Source organism: Triticum urartu, chromosome 5, assembly GCF_003073215.2.
Source record: "Triticum urartu cultivar G1812 chromosome 5, Tu2.1, whole genome shotgun sequence".
In the NCBI taxonomy this organism is placed as follows: domain Eukaryota; kingdom Viridiplantae; phylum Streptophyta; class Magnoliopsida; order Poales; family Poaceae; genus Triticum; species Triticum urartu.
This window is the reverse complement of record NC_053026.1, coordinates 641,709,881-641,734,181: the sequence shown is the minus strand read 5'-3', so window position 1 is coordinate 641,734,181 and position 24,301 is coordinate 641,709,881. Positions and strand designations below refer to the sequence as shown.

The 24,301-nt window shown below is 49.7% G+C and overlaps 1 protein-coding gene across 1 annotated transcript in view; it reads right to left on the bottom strand.

Annotated features, from left to right (window-relative positions):
• Positions 1 to 24,301, bottom strand: part of LOC125507608 — a 44,841-nt gene that overhangs the window by 4,020 nt on the left and 16,520 nt on the right. The window contains exons 2-3 of the mRNA XM_048672140.1: positions 1,325 to 1,435; positions 247 to 350 (exon numbers count right to left, since the gene is read on the bottom strand). Coding sequence (XP_048528097.1) covers positions 247 to 350; positions 1,325 to 1,435 — 215 coding nt within the window. The remainder of the gene's footprint in view (positions 1 to 246; positions 351 to 1,324; positions 1,436 to 24,301) is intronic.

Here is a 24,301-nt window from a genome sequence, read left to right as displayed (position 1 = left end):
GACTTTTTCATTAGTTGGTAAACATGCAGTGCTTTTTCACCGAGACGAGAAATGAACCGACTCAGTGCGGCGAGAAAACCTGTAAGCTTCTGAACATCATGCACACACACAGGGCATTTCATTCAGAGAATTGCGCCGATCTTCTTGGGATTGGCATCTATCCCTTGTTCAGAAATGAGAAAACCGACTAACTTTCCTCCGGGTACTCCCAATGTGCACTTGTATGGATTCAACTTAATGTCATACCTTCTTAGATTAGCAAAGGTTTCAGCGAGGTCAGTCAACAGGTTGGAACCTTTGCGTGACTTAACCACATTGTCATCCATATACGCCTCCACATTCTGACTGATCTGAGTGAGTAGGGACTTATGAATCATGCGCATGAATGCGGCACCAGCGTTTTTGAGACCGAATGGCATGATGACATAACAAAAACACCCGAACAGGGTGATGAAGGCCATTTTTATTTCATCTGGCCCATAGAGCCGGATCTAATGGTATCTAGAATACGCATCAAGAAAAGACAAATGCTCACACCCCGCAGTCGAGTCAACTATCTGATCGATGCCAGGGAGCGGAAAATGATCTTTCGGGCAGGCCCGATTGATATGCTTGAAGTCAATGCACATACAGAGTGAATTATCCTTCTTAGGGACCATGACGACGTTGGCGAGCCACTCGGAGTGGTACATCTCGCGAATGAACTCAGCTGCCAGGAGCCGAGCCACTTCCTTGCCAATTATATTCCTCTTCTCCGTGGCGGACCGATGGAGATGCTCTTTGACAGGTTTAGCTTTGGATTCGACACGCAAACGGTGCTCATACGGCCCCCTGGGTACACCTGGCATGTCTGATGGTTTCCATGCGAAGATGTCCCAGTTCTCACGGAGGAACTGGATGAGCGTGGCTTCCTATTTGCTATCGAGTGTCGTCGAGATGTGGGTTGGAGCAGTTGTGGGATCTTCTGGGTGAACATGAACTGGTTTCGTCTCGCCAGCCGACTGAAATGCGGACTCAGAAGCAGGCTTCTTGGAATGGAGCAAGTTACTCGGATCAGCATTCTTCTTATACCCTTCCAATCCTACCACCGCCTTTTGCTCGTCAGCGATCTTGGAACCCTTCTAGAGGCATTCCTATGCTCTCTATCTATTCCCAGTGACCGTGATCACACCTTTGGGGCCGGGCATCTTCAGTTTGAGATACACGTAACATGGACGGGCTGTCAAATGAGAATATGCCGGTCTGCCCAGAATAACATGATAGGCATTGTGAAAATCTACCACTTCAAACGTCAACTTTTCCTTGTGAAAATTCTTTGAATCACCGAAACCACATCCAAAGCAATCTGCCCGAGTGATTTCGCTTTCTTTCCTGGGAGGACTCTGTGGAACTGCATGTTGCTCTCACTGAGTCGGGACATCGGAATGCCCATCCCCTGAAGGGTTTCAGCATACAAAATGTTCAAACCACTGCCACCATCCATGAGAACTTTACGTAGTCGAGTGTGCCTCCAACGACTGGGTCGACCACCAAATCTTGTCGCCCGGGGGTAGCAACATGAGCTGGGTGATCCGACTGGTCGAAGGTGATAGGAGTCTTTAACCACTTGAGGTATGTTGTAGTTGCCGGAGCAACCATGTTCACCTCTCTGTAGATGACTTTCAGTCGACTTTTGCTCTCAACGTCAGCAAAAATCACCAGGGTTGCATTGACTTTTGGGTAATCATCTGCCTTTTCTTCATCTTCATCCTTATCAGAGCCTTTCTCACTCTGCTGACCCTCACGGAACTTCTGGATAAGGAATCTGCATTGTCGAGTGGTGTGCTTGGGAAAAATCAAGTTACCTTCCTCATCTTTATTCGTGTGGATGGCACACGATAAATCTAGGACGTCCTGGCCCGACCGGTCTTCATCTTTTTAGGTACCCACTGCCCCTTGGGTTTTCCCTTGAACTTTCCTTGGGCGTTCACCCCCGCGGCTTCCGCCTGGCCTGCGGCTTCAGCTTTGCGCTTGTGTTTCCGACTGGGATTTCCACCCCAGTGTCGGGGTCGACAGCCTTCCCTTTGCCATTACGGAGTCGGTCTTCTTCTTCGCCATTCACGTACCGAGTGGCTATCTCCATCATTCGGTTCAGAGTCATGGCCCTAGAGCGACCAAACTTCAGAATGAGCTCTCTGTATCTAACGCTTCCCTCGATAGCGCAAACTGCTTGATGTTCTGAAACATTCTCCACCACATGGTGAAGTGTAGTCCAATGCTGGATGTAACCTCTCAAAGTTTCACTTGGCTTCTGGACACAGTGTTGCAACTCAGTCAGACCAGCAGGTCACTTGCATGTGCCTTCAAAGGTCTTGATAAACACTCAAGGCAGATCTTCCCAACAGTTTATGCTAGCAGAAGCCAACTGGTTCAACCACGCCCTGGCCGAGCCCTCAAGCGTCAGGGGTAAATGCTTCATGGCCACTTCATCGTTGCCTCCACCGATCTAGACATCCACTCGGTAGTCTTCTAACCACGTGTCAGGCTTTGACTCACCAATAAACTTTCTCACTCTAGCCGCCAATCTGAAGTTGGGGGGGAACCTCGGCAGCTCGAATGGCTCTACTGAAACACTCGGGTCGAGAGATGAAAGCTCTGCTTCCGCTCGGACGATCTCTGTCCAAACCTTCTCAGTTAGCTCTGCCTCTGTCCACTAGACCTTACACGAGGAGTGACCTTGCATCAAATCCAGGCACTCGAAGGTCGACTGAAATTCTCCGCTCATCATCGAACGGGCACCTTTCGTCATACCGACGGGGCATGTACGAACCACCCCTCGGAGGGGGTGTAGGCACTCGACGACGGTCATTACGGTGATCGAGGATCAAACTGCCCATGGCCTCGACCCAGGTACTAGTCCTGGCGATAACCACAATCTTCACGCCGCGGAGGCAATCTTGGGTTGTGGGCTGACTGAACTATGTCTACCATAACAGACTTGCTGTGGATCCTATTGCGTGACTGAGAAACAACCGAATTCTTCTCTCCGGTTGCCCTGAGTAGCGCTCGAATCTTCTGTAGGCCTCTACCAGACCCGGAACAGGACGGCTGGATTGAATCTGCAATACGAGCTGTTGCCGCAACATTCTGAATCGGAGTGTGGTATACCTGACACTCATCTCGAGATCCAGTCGGAAACAATTGTCGCTGCTGTCGACTGGAACTTGGGATCTCTCTTCGAGCGCGGTCGTCGAGTGACTTTTGGAGATTCTCCAAGCGTGTGCGTTCAGCCAGAGTGGCTACACATGCAGCTGGAGTGGCTACACGTGCAGCCTCCAAAGCCTGAGCCTCGGCGGTCTTCCCAATGATGGGGGTCTGGAGAGCTTGTTCTTCTCTGTGTCGTAGCTCTTCTCTTTGCTACGAAGTGAGAGCCCACGGGTAGTACTTGTCTTCGCCATGTGACTGTTCATCACTTCCGCTGCCGCCTAGGTAAACATTGGTGCTTTCATTGAGAGTTCCATTGTGTTGTCGATAGAAGGATCGATGGTTCGCCTTGTCGTCAATGATGATATCACTTTTGGAAGGAACCTAACTTCAGGACAGGTCCTCCAGCTCCGCGGTTTCACCATGGGCGCACGCACGGCCGTTAAGCCAATGTCGGCCCCAACTATCGCCAAACATCACCTCCGCATCGGCCTCGAACACTCCGAAAAGATGGATCCGACGGATATCTCATCCTTGAACGAGTTGCTAGATCGCATCGCCGCCCTGGGGCTTGCAACGGACTATGATTGAATCGGGTTCAAACCTGATCAGAGGGAAATCAAGTCCCCACCGATCACCCATCTGGTAGCGGTCGTCGAGGAACGAGCCGAAAACACTTCTTCCCCTAAGTTAAAACCAGCTATGTCTGGATCTCCGATCCCCTATAGCCAGACACCCTCCCTCAGGATGAGACTTCACGTCCTCCGAACTCAGGGTTGGACATAGAGCCCATAAAACACTCGGATCCTCTCGGACCTGAACCGATGTCCTCGGAGATTTTTCAAGCTTCAGATGCAATCTTGGGTCAGGATTCAGGTTTTAACCCACCCACCCACCACAATAAATACTCTCCAAGTAATTCAGGTCGTCCAGACATATGTGACCTTATGTACGACATCAACCTCAGGAAACGGTCCATCACTTCTGGGCCAGATTCCTCCTTGTTAAAGACAAAATCAAAGATTGTTGCGATGGCGAAGCAGTTTTGGTTTTCTATCGTAATTGTACGGACGAGGGAATTCCGATCCTCAACCGCCGTCACATACAGACCTTCACGGAATTATCACACTTAGTACAGAAGAACTATGCGATGGAAAGCACATGGAAGGCCCAGAAAGCCTAGCTAGAACCTGCTACCTTTAAGCGGTCCGCCACATGGGCAAAACGGATACACCCCTACATGGCATCCAATCATAAGCCCATTAGCAAGAAAAACAAACCCCTCCCGGGCACAGAACAGTTCTAGATGAACTCATCGACAAACCCTGCCAAATACATGTGACGCTGAGCACTGAACCAACTCACATCCTGCAGGCATGTTGGGTACTCCCGCAAGTGGCTAAAAGTGGTAAGGCTATCCTCACCAACATTACCCCAGAGTGGCATTCTTCGGAGGATGATGATCTTAATGTCTTTACGGTCTTCGAGACCTTCTCTTCAAATAATCGGCGTAAAAGGGCGCTCCGCGACCTCGCCGAAATCAACCAAGTAACCGCAATGAGCCCTTGGAATGACGCAGCCATAACTTTCACCGTGGATGACGAACCAAGGGCCCGATCAGTCCAAGCACCAGCCGCCTTGGTCTTAAACCCAATTGTGGATGGCTTTCGACTCACCAAAGTGCTCATGGACGGTGGCAACGGACTAAACCTCATCTATGAGGACACGCTTGACAAAATGCAAATTGACAAAACCCGCATCTAGCAAAGCAGTACCACCTTTTGAGGCATCATCCGCAGTCGAGAAGCATGATGCTCGGGGGAAATAAAACTTGATGTAGTATTCGGCACGTATGAGAATTACAGGTCCGAAGAGTTGCTCTTCCACGTGGCCCCTTTAGACAACAGATATCACGTCCTGTTAGGGTGGGACGCCTTCGCACGCTTCCAAGCTATACCCCATTACGGGTACATGAAGCTTAAAATACCAGGGCCAAACGGAGTAATCCCTATCACCAGTGATCCAGAAACAGCACTCTGCGCTGAAAACAAAACTGCATCCTTGGCCCTTGAGGCACTATCCAAAGCCCTCGCGGCCAAACAACTAACCACCCTGCGGTCCATGGTGGACAAAGATGATGTGATCCTCAATAAGAGGCCCAAATCAACCTCTTTCAAACCAGCAGATGAAATAGTTAAATTTCAAGTGCACCCGACGGATCCTAACAAACAGCGTCCATTGGAGCACAGCTGGATCCAACGGTCGATGCCGCCCTATGGGCGATCCTGCGGGGAAATCGGGACATCTTTGCCTGGCACCCTTCGGACATGCCCGAAATTCCACGCAAGCTGGCCGAACATAGTCTCAATATATTCAAGGGGTTCAAACCAGTCAAGCAAATGTTGCAGCGCTTTTCCGAACCCAAACAACAAGCTAGGGGGGAGGAGCTAGCCAAACTACTCGAGGCCGGGTTCATCAGAGAAATCAAGCACCCGGACTGGCTAGCCAACTTGGTCATGGTGCAGAAGAAGGATAAATCATGGTGCCTTTGTGTCGATTTCAAAGACCTCAATAAGGCTTGCCCTAAGGACCCTTTCCCGCTGCCCTGCATTGACCAAATTATTGATGCAACCGCGGACATGACTCATTGTCTTTCCTTGATGCTTACTCTAGATACCATCAGATTAAGATGAAGGGGTCCGACCAGGCCGCAATGGCATTTATTACCCCATACGGGCCTTTTTGTTTCAACACTATGCCCTTCGGGCTTAAAAACGTCGGTGCCACTTACCAACGCATGAACATGTCTAGAAAAACAAATCGGCAAGACAGTGGAAGCATATGTGGACGACGTGGTCATCAAGACTAAACACGTCGAATCACCGGTGGACGATCTCTGCCTCACATTTGACAACCTCCAAATATATGACATACGGCTTAATCCGGAAAAATGTGTTTTCAGTGTTCCAGCCGGAAAATTGCTCGGGTTCATTGTTTCCAATAGAAGAATCAAAGCGAACCCAGCCAAAATCCGAGCCCTCACTTGGTCATGCAAATAGACTTAAAGCGGGTCCAAAAACTAGCAGGGTGCGTGGCAGCCTTGAGCCGCTTCATCTTTAGATTGGGAGAAAAGGCGTTACCACTTTATCAACTGCTCCGATCCACCGACCACTTCGAATGGACGGTCGTGGCTATAGCCAGATTGGAAGAAATAAAAACCTTGTTAGCAGGCAACCCAATCCTAGCGGCCCCAGGTGTTGGCGAGCCTATGTTGCTCTATATATCCACGACTCACTAGGTAGTGAGCGTCGTACTCGTCGTCGAGCGAGAGGAAGAGGGACACAAATTCCCCATCCAGAAACCAATATACTATGTATCAGCGGTCCATACAACATGAAAATCCCGATACCCTCACTATCAGAAGATAGCTTATGCGGTCTTTATGGCATCCCGATAGCTGTGACACTATTTTCAAGAGTGTTTGATCACGGTGGCATCCGAAGTACCACTCAACGACATCATAAATAATCGGGATGCCACCGGCCGCATAGCCAAATGGGCCATCGAGCTCTTACCATTTGAAATAACATACAAGCCGCGCCGAGCTATTAAATCTCAGGTGCTGACCGACTTTGTCGTCGAGTGGACAGAAGCCGAGCTCCCTAAAGAGTACAATACATACTCCAACTGGATCATGTACTTCGATGGCTATAAAATGTTAGCCGGACTGGGAGCCGGTGTCATCTTGACATCCCCAATAGGGGACACAATCCGCTATGTGCTTTAGATCATGTATACGGACTCCAACAACGCAGTCGAATACAAGGCACTCCTACATGGTATCCGAATGGCTGTCTTGATGGGCATACAACACCTAGAGGTGCGAGGTGATTCAAACCTCGCCATATCCCAGATAAATGGAGATTTCGATGTAAAAGATCCCAAAATGGCGGCATATCGAAACGGCGTACTAAAAATATCAGCTCGATTCGAGGGGCTCGAGTTTCATCATGTTGCTCGAGACAGTAACTAGGCAGTGGACATCCTTGCTCGAATGGGTGCCAAGTGCGATCCCGTCCTGCCTAATACCTTTATGGAAAGGCTCTTTAATCCATCCGTGGTGTGCCAGGACGAGAGCAAAAAAAAATAGTCCGGCCCTCATAACACCCCCGGCAGCCGAACAAGATACAAGTATCATCGGGGGTTCGGATACCGAAGTAACACCCTCTACTCATGAAATCATGGCCGTTATTGATCTATGGACCGAACCCTTCCTGGCCTACCTTAATAGGCAGGAACTTCCTGATGATCAAAATGAGGCCCGTCGCGTAGTTTGATGTTCTAAGGCCTATAAAGTTCATGAAGGCGAACTGTACAAGAAAAGGACCACTAGAGTCCTCCAAAGGTGCATCTTCGAAGAGGAGGGATAACAACTTTTGGCTGAAATACATGTTGGTCTGGGCGGCCATCATGCCGCAGCTCGGGCCCTTGTAAGCAAGGCCTTCCGGACAGGTTTCTTCTGGCCGACGGCCCGAGCAGACGCACAAGCCCTTGTGCAATGTTGCATAGGATGCCAGCTCTTCGCCAATCAAAATCACATGCCTCCCACTGCCCTACGAACAATCCCTATCATGTGGCCTTTTGCGGTCTGGGGGCTAGACATGGTCAGACCTCTTAAAGGGGGGAGCCACAAAAAGAAATATTAACTGGTCATGGTGGACAAATTCACTAAGTGGATAGGGGCCAAACCAGTGAAAAGGGCTGAAGCAGGGCCAGTGATCGACTTTATATCTAGCGTGGTACACCGTTATGGTGTCCCACACAACATCATCACTGATAATGGCTCCAATTTCACAGCCGATGAGGTAAAAAAACAGGTGTGCTAACTTGGGCATTAAGCTCGATTATGCATCTGTCTACCACACTCAAACTAACGATCAGGTCGAACGGGCCAACGGCCTAATAATGAGAAGCATTAAGCCCAGACTGGTGCGCTCCCTACAGGAGTCAGATAAGCATTGGTTTGAGGAACTCGATTCCGTGCTCTGTGGGTTGCGGACTACGCCTAACCGCATGACCGGATACACACCTTTTTTCATGGTGTACGACGCAGAAGCTGTCTTGCCCTACGACATTATTCATGACTCACCTCGAGTACGCATGTATGAAGAGAGAGAGGCTGAGCTCGATCGGCAGGACGACCTAGACGACCTTGAAGAGGAGCGCGATATCACACGAGCCCGTTCCACATTTTATCAACAACAGGCTAGGAGATACCAAAGCAGAGAAGTGCGGGCCAAGACTTATAATGTTGACGAACTTGTTCTACGCCTCCTCGAGAAGAAGAAGGATAAGCTCAAACCAAAATGGGAGGTCCCCTTCATCATAGATGAAGTTCTTACAGGAGGAGCCTATCGCCTTCGTAATGCATTGTACAATCGCCTCGAGCCGAACCCTTGGAACGTTGCTCGGCTCCGAAGATTCTACGCATAATTCGGCCACATCCTATTCTTCGTCCTTTTGTTTTCCCTCTCTTTCTCTCCTCTTACCTTTTTTCCAATATCCTTCCCAGTGTATGTTCGGATATGCCGAACTATTAGGGGTACACATCTTTAAATGTATACAACCCACTATGACTGGGTGGCTTCTTTGACGAAGCTTATTATTAAAAGCTTGGAGCTTACATTGAATATGTCATTTGTCATATACACTTTTCGCCATTATATGCACCTCTATGACTTAAGTTTTTGCCAAGCTGGGTTGCCTTGCACCTGTGTTTATTCCATACGCTCCCGATTGTTCGGCTAGGGTGTAAAGGGAGCACCTCTACGATTGTTACAACCGGGTAATCCGGACCTGTACCTCAGACGGGTGAAGCCGAAAGCTAGCGTTCTTAAGGGAATAACTGGTCGGCAAGCAACGACATAATGTATACATTTCTGTAACTCTTCTCATAAGGGAAAATATACGGGGTTGGCTCCCCGTAATTCGGATCAAAGCCTAGGCATGCGTAATTAAGCATGCCAACCCAAGGAAAGGAACCCCTAATGGAACTAGTTTCCTTGGAAGATGTTCCTTACGATAAATAAGTAATATAACATAACTCCTTGAACAAAAATTGGTCTGTTTGAGCAATATGGCCGGATTGCCTGGTTTCCCATAGTGCATATTTTTTGTACTCCTACATAATATCCGGAAACACTCTACCTTCCTGGTTCGGAGGTTAAAGCCGAAGGCCTGCGATGAAATTTTTTTGACATGTTCGGCTGGAGATAAGGTTGATCATAAAGTACATGGATACATTGAATCAAATGCCTACTCCTTATCTATACCATCTATAAGACTGTCTAAACTATAGTGTTCTTGCGAATACTTAGCAGCTATCATTACTTGGTCATACACCAAGTTAACCAGAATCTCTTTCCCGTCTGGTCCCCGCGGCCCAACTCGGGCCATATGGTTCGGATCTGGCTTGGTATAGCGTGTTTTCACCTTCGCCCAGGCTTCTCGTGCGCCTTCATGACATGCAGACGCCTTCCATAGCTCAAAGTGGCGCCGGGCACCTTTGAATAGCCTCGCCAAACCTTCCATACTTTCTGGAGGGATATCGGATGGCCATAAAGCCTTGGCCATACTTCTCATGGCTTTCCGGGCCCACTCATGCACCACGGACAGCTCCTTAAGCACGTCGCCTCGAAATACAGATACTTATTATTTAGGACGACCAGTTAGTAGAACTGTAGCAACGGAGTTAGGACATTTTGAATGATGGAATAATATGAGTCTCTCTGATGGTTCTAAAAGTCATACCGAAAATGCCGCCTTTCAACTTCTCATTCTCTTTTCGTGCGGCCGATACTTGAGCCTTTAAGCTCTTTATCTCTTTGGATTATTTGTCTTTTTCCTCCTCGTGTTTATTATTCTCACCAGTGGTCATTGTGGCCTTTTTCACCTCTGCAAGTTCTGCGGTGACGGCATTCAGCTGTGTCTGGTTTATTTTCAGTTCCTGGGACAGCGCACTGTTCTTCTCCTTGAGAACCTGCAGGTCATATCGATCCTTAAATCGGTTGGCCTCACCGCTTCAAGTCTCGGGGGCTACTGGCATATATCTATTAAATTCGCATAAACTCTTACCTCCATATCCTTTGAGAACAGTTCGGTAACTCCAGCAAGTCCGTCTCGAGCAGCTCAGATATATGCATCCACGACGCTGAGTGCGATAAATTCCTACTCAGAAAAAGCTGGAGCATGCATGGCATCTTTCAGTCGACGGTGATTCATTATGATGTCCACCTCGGAATTCGTGACGGATACGTCATCCGAATCCTCATGAGGAGGCGGATCTAGCACTACATCAACCGTGGTCCTGGTTGATGAGTCTAGCACCGAATTGGCTGACATTCGGCTAGCAGGGCATTTTTCCACTATCTGTCGCGTGCTCCTCCTGAAACAAAGGTAGAAGGGAAATTTAACAATCCGAGCTCATGCTTTGGCACATATCAACGGACATACCTCTTTGAAGACGAAGGGGGCTCTACAACACTCCCGGTTTCCTTTTGTTTTGAACAATTACCCTGCGTAGAGGCCGCTCTTGAGGGAGTGCGGCCTGACGAGCGCCAATCCTATGAAGTACAGTTTAGTATAATGCATAAAGTGCAAGTAGGGACCTCTTTCTAAGAAATCTCTTTGAATACCTACAATGGAGAAGGGTTAAAGGCGCGGGTAATTCACCATGATAGCCACTTCCGAGCCGTCAAGGCTCGCCTGATAAAATACTCCATCATCAAACTCTATGTATTTATTCGGATCCTCGCAGAAGACAGGGTCTTCGGCACGATTATGATCCTCTGGCTGTGGGGCGGGACAGTGAACGTCCTCGATCATCTTCCTCCATGACTGTTTTAAGACAACAAAAAACAATTTTGATTAGTGTGCCACGATAGTAGTCAAAGCAGCACTAATAATCAAAATCTTACCCATTCAATGGGGTTGTACATGGAATAACCTTCTCGGCAGTTTAAACGGAGGAAGTCTTGTTTTTCCCCCATATATAGATCGGCCAGGATCATGGCCAGTTCGGCCGAGGTGTCCGGACCCTTACGTCTGTAATGAGATGCGTCATCTTCTCCATTGTAGCACCATAAAGGAGTTACTATGGACTGAAGAGGCTGGATACATCATTTTATTGCAATGGCCATGACTTTGATTTTTGAGAGCTCGGTATGAGCTAGTAATCTGCCCTTGCTGACCAACCTTTTTATTTCCGCATTGTCTTCCTCCTTGGGACTTAGGGGACGTCAATTATTTACAGGAGCACTAGAAAATTCTTCAGAGGAGCACTAGAAAATTCGGGGAGGCCGCGCCGAACTGGGTCCGGAAGTGGGACATCATCAATATAAAGCACTCTGAAGACCAATTCGGGAGATACATCTTTGGGAGTTCCAATAGGATAGCCTGATCCGGCTATACACTATACTTCGGTGCCGACCACTTCAAATATAGAGCCCCCTCGATGGCGGGGGACGAGGCAAAAGAACTTCCTCCATAGTTCGAAATGGGCCTCGTAGCCCAGAAACAGTTCGCAGAGAGCAACGAAGCCTGTGATGTGCAGAATCGAACCTAGGGTAAGGTTGTGCAGCTGGATGCCGTAAAACTCCAATAGACCCCTGAGGAACGGATGGATTGGAAATCTTAAGCCCCGCAAGAGGAAAGAAACGAAGCACACCCTCTCCTCATTGGGGTTGGGGAAATTTTCAGCCAGTACATCGTTGCCGATCGAAGCCAATCCCGCTCGTACATAGACTAGATCTGTGAGGGGGTGATATCGCTGTGTCTAGAGTCGACTCAACTGAAGATGAGACACTGAACAGCTCTATCAATCGCCCTCTTCAGGTCCATGGGGGCGCGAACAAGAGCCTGGGGCATTGGCCATGTTTTTGAAGTTTTGAAGTGGCTAGTCTTGATGTTTTCTGCACGGTGTGGATGGCACTTGGGGATCTAACCTCTTTATATAAGCGTCGTCCCCGTGTGGCTCGAGGTTTTATTTTTGGTAAAAATTATTATGGAACGTTCGCATTCGCCCAACACATGGAAATCGAGGCGATGGAGAAGGAGTCATAAAGGTAGAGCAAGGAATCCAGGGCCGGACTATTATCCACCCAATGTATAATGAAGAACCAACCTTGCAAAAGCTGAAGACATAAGCCGGATACTACATCGTCATTTGAATGCCAGTTTGGGGGCTACTGAGGGAGGTCTGGATTAGGGGGTCCTCGGGTGTCTGAGCTATTCGATATGGGCCGGACTGATGGGCTGTGAAGATACAAGCAGAAGACTTTCCCCGTGTCCGGGTAGGACTCCTATATGCGTGGACGGCAAGATTGTTGTCCGGATATGTTGTTTCCTTCCCCCATAAACCGACTCTGTACAAACCTAGGCCCCCCTGGTGTGTATATAAACCGGAGGGTTTAGTCCATAGAGGCTATCAGAATTCTCATAGGCTAGACAGCTAGGGTTTAGCCATTACGATCTCGAGGTAGATCAACTCTTGTAACCCCTATACTCATCAAATAGAATCAAGTAGGATGTAGGGTTTTACCTCCATTAAGAGGGCCTGAACCTGGGTAAATATTGTGTCCCACTTGTCCCTTGTTACCCTCGATCCTCAGACGCATAGTTTGGGACCCCTACACGAGATCGGCCGGTTTTGACACCGACAATGGCCTCTTGTGCAATGTCCTTGGGTGGGGCATATAGGTCAGGCCTAGAACCCTACCCTAGGTGCATGTCCTCATCAGCAGGTGGCGCTGGTGACGGGATAAAAGGAGTTAAGATTACCAGGATGAGCGAACATGTGAGCAGTAGCCCAGTGTCCATGTACCAGTCGCCACCGCCGGTATATTTGTTGGGCGAAGGAGCGGTGTGCAGCGCGGCGAGAAGCGCTAGGTCCCACGGTGTCGGAGGCAGCGCGGCGGTGATGGAGACACCATGGGGAAGCTGTATGTGTCTGTCAGCTACGGTGCAGAAGAAGGGAATTCTCCGCCGATGTGTGGTGGGGGGTACCCTCCATACGGCTGCGATGCGACATAATATGCCTGATGAGCCGGGGTACGCGGTATGGGAAGACTCAGTGCTGGTGCCTGAGGCACCGGCATGCTGTATGCATGGACGACGCCTGAGGGAGTCCTGGATTAGGGGGTCTCCGGACAGCCGGACTATATCCTTTGGCCGGACTGTTGGACTATGAAGATACGAGATTGAAGACTTCGTCCCGTGTCCGGATGGGACTCTACTTGGCGTGGAAGGCAAGCTAGGCAATATGGATATGTATATCTCCTCCTTTGTAACCGACTTTGTGTAACCCTAGCCTCCTCCGGTGTCTATATAAACCGGAGGGCTTTAGTCCGTAAGACAACATACAATCATACCATAGGCTAGCTTCTAGGGTTTAGCCTCTCCGATCTCGTGGTAGATCAACTCTTGTACTACTCATATTATCAAGAATAATCAAGCAGGACGTAGGGTTTTACCTCCATAAAGAGGGCCCGGACCTGGGTAAAACATCGTGTCCCCTGCCTCCTGTTACCATCTGCCTTAGACGCACAGTTTGGGACCCCCTACCCGAGATCCGCCGGTTTTGACACCGACATTGGTGCTTTCATTGGGAGTTCCTCTATGTCGTCACCGTTAGGCTTGATGGATCCTTCGATCATCGATAGTGATGAAGTCCAGGGTGAGACTTTTCTCCCCGGACAGATCTTTGTATTCGGCGGCTTCACACTGCGGGCCAACTCGCTTGGCCATCTGGAGCAGATCGAGAGTTACGCCCCTGGCCACCAGGTCGGGTTTGGAATCTTAAACTACACGGTCGACATCCGCGGAGACTTGATCTTTGACGGATTCGAGCCCTTGCCGAGTGAGCCGCACGGTCGCGATGAGCATGATTTAGCTCTACCATCGGAAAGTGTTCACGAGACCGCACCACCAACCGCCCCGACCCTCAATTCGGAGCCAATTGCGCCATCCATGGACGGGTGGATAGACCCTGCCACGGAGGCCGCATTCTCAGCGGCGATCGAGCCGAGGATCGACCTTACCCTTCATGGGAGCCGTGACGCCGAACTACCAGATTCTTCCATGGCCACGGACTCCGAACCGCCTGCGCCCGTGCCTGTCGAATCCGACCGGGCGCCGATCATGGAGTTCACCTCCGCGGATATCTTTCAGCACTTGCCTTTCGGTGACATACTGAACTCATTAAGGTCTCTCTCCCTATCAGGAGAGTCCTGGCCGAACTATGTTGGGCAGGATTGGGATGCGGATGACGAAGAAATTCGCCGCCCACCCACCACCCACTTAGTAGCCACTGTCGACGATTCGACCGAGATGCTCGACTTCGACTCCGAAGACATCGACGGTATGGACAACGATGCCGGAGACGAACAGGAACCACTGCCCACAGGGCACTGGACGCCCACTTCATCATATGATGTATATGTGGTGGACACACCAAAAGAAAACGACAACGGGGAATGGAAGGACGCAGCGAAGGGTTGTTCCCTCGAGAAGCAGTCAAAGTGGCGGCGTAGGCACCGCTCCAAATCCCGCCTCGGCAGAAACAATGATCATATAGACCCAGCGTTAGAGCAGGGTGAACCATCGCCCAACCACGACAACACGAAGAATCAAACCGAACAACCCGACTCCGTCGAAGATAACAGTCCGGACGACATCACACCGGACAAGCACCCGGAGCAACAGAATGCCCATCAAAGGCTTGTTGCCACTGCGAGGAGTCTGAAAAAGCAGAAGCAACGGCTCAAGGCTGCACAAGACACACTCAGAATCAGATGGAGTGAAGTACTCAACACTACAGCGAAGTACGGCGGTAATCGCCACACCAAGAGCTACCCGAAGCGAAAGTTGCTACCTGGATTCGATGAGGAGGCCTTAGATCCCCCGCAATTAAAAAGCAAAACGGCCATCCAGTCGGATAGACGACCTCGTGACCAACATAGAGCGGCAAACGGCGCCGCGCATAAACCAGTACACGATCCACACGAGGGCTCACATCAAAAGGACGGCGCAACCAGATCCATATACAGGCCACGCAAGCGCGCTCCAGCATGCAATGCAACACAACAAACATCCGAACACCATGGTACACCCAAATACAGGGTGCCGCACACCCCCTATGTTTCACCGATGAGGTGCTGGACCATGAATTTCCAGAGGGATTCAAACCCGTAAACATAGAGGCGTACGACGGAACGACAGACCCTGGGGTATGGATTGAGGACTACATCCTCCATATCCACATGGCTCGAGGAGACGATCTCCACGCCATCAAGTACTTACCCCTCAAGCTCAAAGGGCTAGCTCGGCACTGGCTTAAAAGCCTCCCCAAAAACTCCATTGGAAGCTGGGAAGAGCTCGAAGACGCTTTTCGGGCAAATTTTCAAGGGACTTATGTCCGACCACCGGATGCAGACGATTTGAGTCATATAACTCAACAGCCCGGAGAGTCAGCCCGAAATAGTCAGATCCATAGCACCCCCGATAAACCAAATAGTCTGCAGAAGCCTTAGCAGCCTTCAAGCACAGCGTTCGAGACGAATGGCTTGCTAGACACCTCGGCCAAGAAAAGCCAAGAACAATGGCAGCATTAACAAGCCTCATGACCCGCTTTTGTGCGGGCGAGGACAGCTGGTTGGCCCGATGCAGCACCAGCGACCCAAGTACATCCAAAGTCAGGTACAGAAAAGGGAAATCACGACGCAGCAAAAACAATCGCCGGAATAAAGAAGACAGCCCGAAGAGCACGGCAGTAAACGCCGGATTCAAAAGCTCTCGGCCAGGTCAGCAAAAGCCCCCCCCAAAGGCAATAGAGATGAACTGTCCAGCCTAAACAAGATTCTGGACCAAATATGTCAGATCCATAGCACCCTCGATAAACCTGCAAACCATACCCATAGAGAATGTTGGGTCTTCAAGCAGTCCGTCAAGCTCAACGCCGAACATGAGGGGCAGGATACACCAAGCGAAGACGAGGACGAGCCTCGCAAGCAAAGCACTGGGGAACAGAAGAAATTCCCACCAGAAGTCAAAACAGTCAACGTGTTACACGTGATAAAGGGGAGAAACAACGCGGCACTCCCAGAGACACATGCCCCAGGGCCTATCACCGCGGAGTTCTGCCGCTAGTCGTACCAACCGATCACCTTTGACCATCGGGATTACTCGGCAAGTATCCGGCGTGCAGGATGGGCTGCCTTGGTATTATACCCAATAATTGACGGATGCCACTTCACACGAGTCCTGATGGACGGCGGCAGCAATTTAAGCCTGATATATCAGGACACAGTCCGCAACATGGGGATAGACCCAGTAAAAATTAGCCATAGCAATACTACCTTTAAAGGAGTAACGCCAGGCCCAGAAGCCCATTGCACGGGCTCCCTGCTACTGGAGGTTATATTCGGCTTTCCCGATAACTTCCGCAGCAAAAAGTTGACCTTCCGCATCGCTCCATTCCAAAGTGGCTATCAAGCACTACTCGGACGTGAAGTTTTCGCTCGCTTTAACGCAATACCACATTATGCTTCTCTCATGCTTAAGATGCCCAGTCCACACGGCATCATTACAGTAAATGGAAATATTGAGCGCTCCTTGCGTGCGGAAGACCGTGCGGCTGCCTTGGCAGCCACACACTAAACAGCCTCACCAACTTAAGCATCTGACAGGTCGTTAAGACCACGGACGCGGTTAGACGAGTCCGGCGCAGTTATACGTAATTGATACAGGTTTGATGGCTATACCCCTATTACAATACAAGGGGCTCAACACACGCAAACAAGTGGCAATCAGGCTCAACTTTACTCATCTTGAACTGTACATAGTTTATTTAACCTACCTTTTTGCACGACAACTTTTCAGCTAAGTTCCTCTCTTTTATAGATGACCATCGTGCTACACTCGTCCAGGATACGGCACAACGGAGACACAGGCGCAGACGTGCAGCAGGGACCCGTTCCAAGGATTCTTTTTAGATTAAGACCCTGCGTAAACCTTTTTTACTGTCTCTTGTTGATACACATCCCCCGGATTCTCAGTACAATTGAGAAGGATGCTGACGTATTGGCATGTGGCCACGTCAGAACATTGCACGTACCTGGACACCAGGGGCTTATTACAAAGGGCACTGCTTAAGCCCGGTTTCCACCATAAAGACCGAATACCTTAGGGAGTGTTCGGCGTCGCGAGTTTGGCCTTATATGCATCAGCTCCGAATCATGTCTTTGGTCAAATGTTGGGTTTGCCCGGCTCCTGTGTTTTTCTGCCTTACATTCCGCTCTATCAGCTAAGGCGGCACCAGGAGAACTACTGCGATTGTGCCCTGGTTCACACGGATGAGCACCTCAGTAGAGAAAGCCAAAAACTGACTGTCATGATATAGCGTGAGACTGGTCAACCACTCGATGACCTAGCGGAATCTTCGGGATTCCTCTGCTTTAACGAAGGGCTGTTTCCCGGCCAGGCATGTACGCACCCTGAATTCGGATGAGTGCGGAGCCACCAGGGGCTATATAGTAGCCCCACTGTCAAACCCCTCTGGCTAAGTGAAAGTGTTAAAGCATTATAGTCTGGTTGCCTAGTTTGCTACGCTATCACCTCCTTAACGGACCAAGACGTTGGATCAAGTGTGAACATGCGTCTTCTGCGAACACCCCCGCATTATATGCGTGGGGGCCGAAGCCGACGACTGCAATCTTTCAGGTTATATACATATATACATAAACGGCCGCACAGGAGGCATCATGGCACTTTTGGGCAAAAGTATAAATACGACCTTGATAAATTCAATAAAACATTGTTTTTACAATGGGAATACATGTCACTCAAACATAATATTCTTTGAGCACTGAGCCTCTATTGAACAAGCGCCTTCAAGAACCTCTTCAAAGTAGTGCTCGGCAGCCACTCGGCCAATATGGCCGAACCCTGTGCCGCAACAGTGGTGGCATCCATCTCCGCCCAGTATGTTTTGACACGGGCAAGGGCCATCCGCGAGCCTTCTATGCACGCCGACCTCTTCACAGCATCGATGCGTGGCACAACGCCAAGGAGTTGTTGCACTAAGCTAAAGTAGCTATTCATCCTTGGCCCTCCTGGCCACAAATGATCCACAACGGACCTCATGGCCAGTCCGGACAATCTATGGAGCTCGGCCCAACCGGTCAATCGCTCATTCAGCAACAGCGGATGGACTGAAGCGTGAAACTATGACCAGAACAGCTTCTCCACTTCAGGACCCTTCTGATCCTTGAAGTACTCGGTCGCATCTGCAGCACTTGCAGCCAAATCCATGTACTCATCCGCAGAACTCCATAGCCGGTCCAGAGGAGCATATTTCGGATCTCCGAACTTAGTCCGCAACAAGAAGGGCTTCCCGGAAACAATATCCGTAGCTTGATTTAGCTCCTCCTTCGTCGCTCTAATTTTGGAGCAGGCCTCCTTGGCAGCCACCCGGGCCTTCTCCAGGTCCGTCGCCTTCACCCGGTTTTCTTCTTCAAGAAGCCGGTAACGGTCAGCAGCATCTTTTAACTCCACGGCCATCTTGGCAACTTTTTCTTTGCTCTCGCAATGTGCGGCCTGTTCGGCCCTTAACTCTTCGGCCGCCTTTAAAGCGGCCGCATTACTACTCCTTGCTTGCTCCTTGGCTCGGGCAAGCTCCGCCCAAAGGGTCTCCATGGTGGCAGCTCCGTCTGCAGTCACAACATATTAAAGATACTGACATCATGCTGCTCTTACTTTGTGACATTCACCAGAAAAATCACCTACACTGTGCCTCGTCAAGCCGCTTGTTAACAAGCACGATGTTGGCATCTGCCGCATCTAGTTGCCGCTTTAGTTCGGCAAACCCATCAGTCCGGCTAGCCACCGGAGCTTCAACCACCTGCACATAAAGGCGGTCTGGTTATTACCTGGGACTATGATCCTCTGTTTGCCGCCGTTCTCGACGACAACCGGAGTCTCAGGGGCTACTATCTACATAGGGCACACCTAAAAATGTGCGGTACTATCAAAAATGCACATCATTTCACGTACCTCAAAACCCGTCAGTAGACTCATAAAGACTTCATGCAACCCGCTTTCGGCGGACGAAATCCTTTCAATCACCGTACCCATCAACGTACGGTGCTCTTCTGAGATAGTCGCTCGCTCTAGCAGATCCCTCAGTACGTCCGACCGCATACTAGATGGTGCCGGACTCTTTTGATTCCTCTCTTCAAGGGCCAGATACTGGGGACTTCGGGTGGCCATAGGATTACCTTCTGGCCTTGCCGGATCAGGAGAAACCCTCCGCGACGACACCTCGGGGTCGCCCACCTCGTGAGGCGGTGTGGCAGGGGGAGGCATTTCGCTCTCCATCATCTCTGGAAGAAGATCCCCTGAAGACGAGCTCTGCTGAGAAGGGCTAAGATCCGAACTACAAGATAAATGCTTCGGTCATTTTCCTCAGAAGTAAGGTAGGATATCTTCACTATTAAGTACTTTTTGATTACTTACAGCTCGTTAGAGGGCTGATCCCCATGCGTACATTGTGCGGCAAGAACACCCTCCGAGGCAGGACCCTCTAGCGGAGATTTCTTCTCCCGTTTGGAAACCTTGGTTTCCGGATCTTCAGAGGTAGTCCTCTTCCTTCCCCGGGGAGAGAGAATGTCAGATTCTTCCCCTTGGTTATCCTCCCTTGCACAGGCACTCATTCCCTCGGTTGGAATAGGTAGTGATGGAGGCCCGCTTTCACCCTCTTTATTCCCCCCTTCATCTTCCTTTGAGGGCACCAAGCAAGGTGCTGGCTCGAGCACCTTTTCCAGCACCGGATTGTCCAAGCCTTCAGGAAGGGGGGCCAAACATCGGATCATCTTCGCCTTTGTTATCCAGTCCTACTCAAAGAGCAATTCTTCAGAATGATGTCATGATAAGTAAAAGGACAGCGTGTTCGGCCATGGGATTACTTACTTGGGCAGCGGTGTGGTTGCTGCTCAGGCCCACGTCCTCGGTAGTGTCCCGACACTCTATTTGGGGTCTGAAGAACGGTTTGTACATCTCCTTGTGCGTCATGCCGAGGAAATTCTGAATAGTGCGCAGTCCTTCCGGGTTGAATTCCCACATGCGAAGGGGCCGGCGTTTGCAAGGCTGGACCCGACGAACCAGCATAACTTGCATTACCATAACTAGACTGAAATCTCCCTCGAAGAGATCTCGGATACGGCTCTGCAGTATTGGCACGTCCTTGGCTGGACCCCAGCTCAGCCCCCTACTGATCCATGACATCAGTTGTGGTGGAGGGCCCGAGCGAAAGGTGGGGGCAGCTACCCACTTGGCACTTCGGGGAGCTGTGACGTAAAACCACTCCTGTTGCCACAATCCGGATACCTCTGGAAAGGAACCCTTTGGCCATGGAGCGTTAGCAATTTTGCTTATTAGAGCACCTCCGCACGCTGCGTACTGCCCCTCGACCATCTTCGGCTTCACATCGAAGGTCTTGAGCCACAGGCCGAAGTGAGGGGTAATGCGGAGGAAGGCCTCACAAACGACAATAAATGACGAGATGTGAAGAAGGGAATCCGGGGCCAGATCGTGAAAATCCAGCCCGTAATAGAACATAAGACCCCTAACAAAGGGATCCAGAGCGAGGCCTAGTCCTCGGAGGAAGTGGGAGACGAACACAACGCTCTCGTTGGGTTCGGGAGTAGGGACGACCTACCCTCGGGCGGGCAGCCTATGCGAAATTTTAGCGGTCAGATATCTGGCCTCCCTCAACTTCTTGATATCCTCCTTCGTGACGGAGGAAGGCATCCACCGGCCTTGAAGGCTGGATCCGGACATGATTGAAGATCCAAAGCACCTGACCTGGGCTTTGGGTGTTAGAACTCGAGGTGGGGGAAGGATTCGATTGAGCACGGGAGGGAAAAAAGTAAAAGCCTTGTCCCTTTATAAAGAGGGTGAATATCAAGCGTCCTCCTCGTGGCCGTTTGGGACTTGCCTAAAATCTAGGAGTCCTAGGCATGGTTGGGTTACCCACGTTCGTATTAATGAGAATCCCATAATAAAGGGAACACGATTTCTTTTTTGACAAGACGTGTCAAGAAACCGCCTCGCGTTATGTGCGGGGCTGGTTAAAGAAAAACGGTTCAAATAATTACCGGGCCGTGGCGCGATGTCATGCCACCGAAACATGTCAGCAGATTAGATTTGTGGAAATATTATTCTCTCTATGGTGGTATGTGGAACTTATTTTGCAGGGTCGGACACTATCCTTGTATTCAAACTCTTCCGTGGTGTATTCGAAGGGGAACCCGCCTTGCAATGCCGAAGACAACACTGCGCGCCGAACTCATCATCATTGAAGCCTGGTTCAGGGGCTACTGAGGGAGTCCTGGATTAGGGGGTCTCCGAACAGCCGGACTATATCCTTTGGCCGGACTGTTGGACTATGAAGATACAAGATTGAAGACTTCGTGCCGTGTCCGGATGGGACTCTACTTGGCGTGGAAGGCAAGCTAGGCAATACGGATATGTATATCTCCTCCTTTGTAACCGAGTTTGTGTAACCCTAGCCTTCTGCAGTGTCTATATAAACCGGAGGGCTTTAGTCCGTAGGACTATTGGGGAACGTAGTAATTTCAAAAAATTCCTACGCACATGCAAGATCATGGTGATGCATAGCAATGAGGGAAGAGTGTGATCTACGTACCCTTGTAGACCGACAGCGGAAGCGTTAGCACAACGCGGTTGATGTAGTCGTACGTCTTCACGGCCCGACCGATCAAGCACCGAAACTACGGCACCTCCGAGTTCTAGCACACGTTCAGCTCGATGACGATCCCCGGACTCCGATCCAGCAAAGTGTCGGGGAAGAGTTCCGTCAGCACGACGGCGTGGTGACGATCTTGATGTACTACCGTCGCAGGGCTTCGCCTAAGCACCACTACAATATTATCGAGGATTATGGTGGAAGGGGGCACCGCACACGGCTAAGAATATGATCACGTGGATCAACTTGTGTCTAGGGGTGCCCCCGTATATAAAGGATCAAGGGGAGGAGGCCGGCCGGCCCCTATGGCGCGCCAAGGAGGAGTCCTCCTCCTAGTAGGAGTAGGACTCCTACTAGGAGGGGGAAAGAAGTGGGGAGGGAGAAGGAAAGGGGGGAGCCGCCCCCTCTCCTAGTCCAATTCGGACCAGGGGGGAGGAGGCGTGTGGCCCACCTTTGGCTGCCCCTCTCTCTCTCCACTAAGGCCCATATGGCCCATTACTTCTCCCGGGGGGTTCTGGTAACCCTCCGGCTCTCCGGTTTTCTACGAAATCACCCGGAACACTTCCGGTGTCCGAATATAGCCGTCCAATATATCAATCTTTATGTCTTGACCATTTTGAGACTCCTCATCATGTCCGTGATCACATCCGGGACTCCGAACTAACTTCGGTACATCAAAACTTATAAACTCATATTATAACTGTCATCGAAACCTTAAGCGTGCGGACCCTACGGGTTCGAGAACAATGTAGACATGACCGAGACACGTCTTTGGTCAATAACCAATAGCGGAACCTGGATTCTCATATTGGCTCCTACATATTCTACGAAGATCTTTACCGGTCAGACCGCATAACAACATACGTTGTTCCCTTTGTCATCAGTATGTTACTTGCCCGAGATTCGATCGTCGGTATCTCAATACCTAGTTCAATCTCGTTACCGGCAAGTCTCTTTACTCGTTTCGTAAAACATTATCTTGCAACTAACTCATTAGTTGTAATGCTTGCAAGGCTTATGTGATGTGCATTACCGAGAGGGCCCAGAGATACCTCTCCGACAATCGGAGTGACAAATCCTAATCTCGAAATACGCCAACCCAACATTCACCTTTGGAGACACCTGTAGAGCTCCTTTATAATCACCCAGTTACGTTGTGACGTTTGGTAGCACACAAAGTGTTCCTCCGGTAAACGGGAGTTGCATAATCTCATAGTCATAGGAACATGTATAAGTCATGAAGAAAGTAATAGCAACATACTAAACGATCGGGTGCTAAGCTAATGGAATGGGTCATGTCAATCACATCATTCTCCTAATGATGTGATCCCATTAATCAAATGACAACACATGTCTATGGTTAGGAAACATAACCATCTTCGATTAACGAGCTAGTCAAGTAGAGGCATACTAGTGACGTTTGGTTTGTCTATGTATTCACACAAGTATTATGTTTCCGGATAATACAATTCTAGCATGAATAATAAACATTTATCATGATATAAGGAAATAAAATAATAACATTATTATTGCCTCTAGGGCATATTTCCTTCAGTCTCCCACTTGCACTAGAGTCAATAATCTAGATTACACAGTAATTATTCTAACACCCATAGAGCTTTGGTGTTGATCATGTTTTGCTCATGGAAGAGGCTTAGTCAACGGGTCTGCTACATTCAGATCCGTATGTATCTTGCAAATCTCTATGTCTCCCACCTGGACTAGATCCCGGATGGAATTGAAGCGTCTCTTGATGTGCTTGGTTCTCTTGTGAAATCTGGATTCCTTTGCCAAGGCAATTGCACCAGTATTGTCACAAAAGATTTTCATTGGACCCGATGCACTAGGTATGACACCTAGATCGGATATGAACTCCTTCATCCAGACTCCTTCGTTTGCTGCTTCCGAAGCAGCTATGTACTCCGCTTCACATGTAGATCCCGCCATAACGCTTTGTTTAGAACTGCACCAACTAATAGCTCCACCGTTTAATGGAAACACATATCCGGTTTGCGATTTAGAATCGTCTGGATCAGTGTCAAAGCTTGCATCAACGTAACCATTTACGATGAGCTCTTTGTCACCTCCATATATGAGAAAAATATCCTTAGTCCTTTTCAGGTATTTCAGGATGTTCTTGACCGCTGTCCAATGATCCACTCCTGGATTACTTTGGTACCTCCCTACTAGACTTATAGCAAGACACACATCAGGTCTGGTACACAGCATTGCATACATGATAGAGCCTTTGGCTGAAGCATAGGGAACATCTTTCATTTTCTCTCTATCTTCTGCATT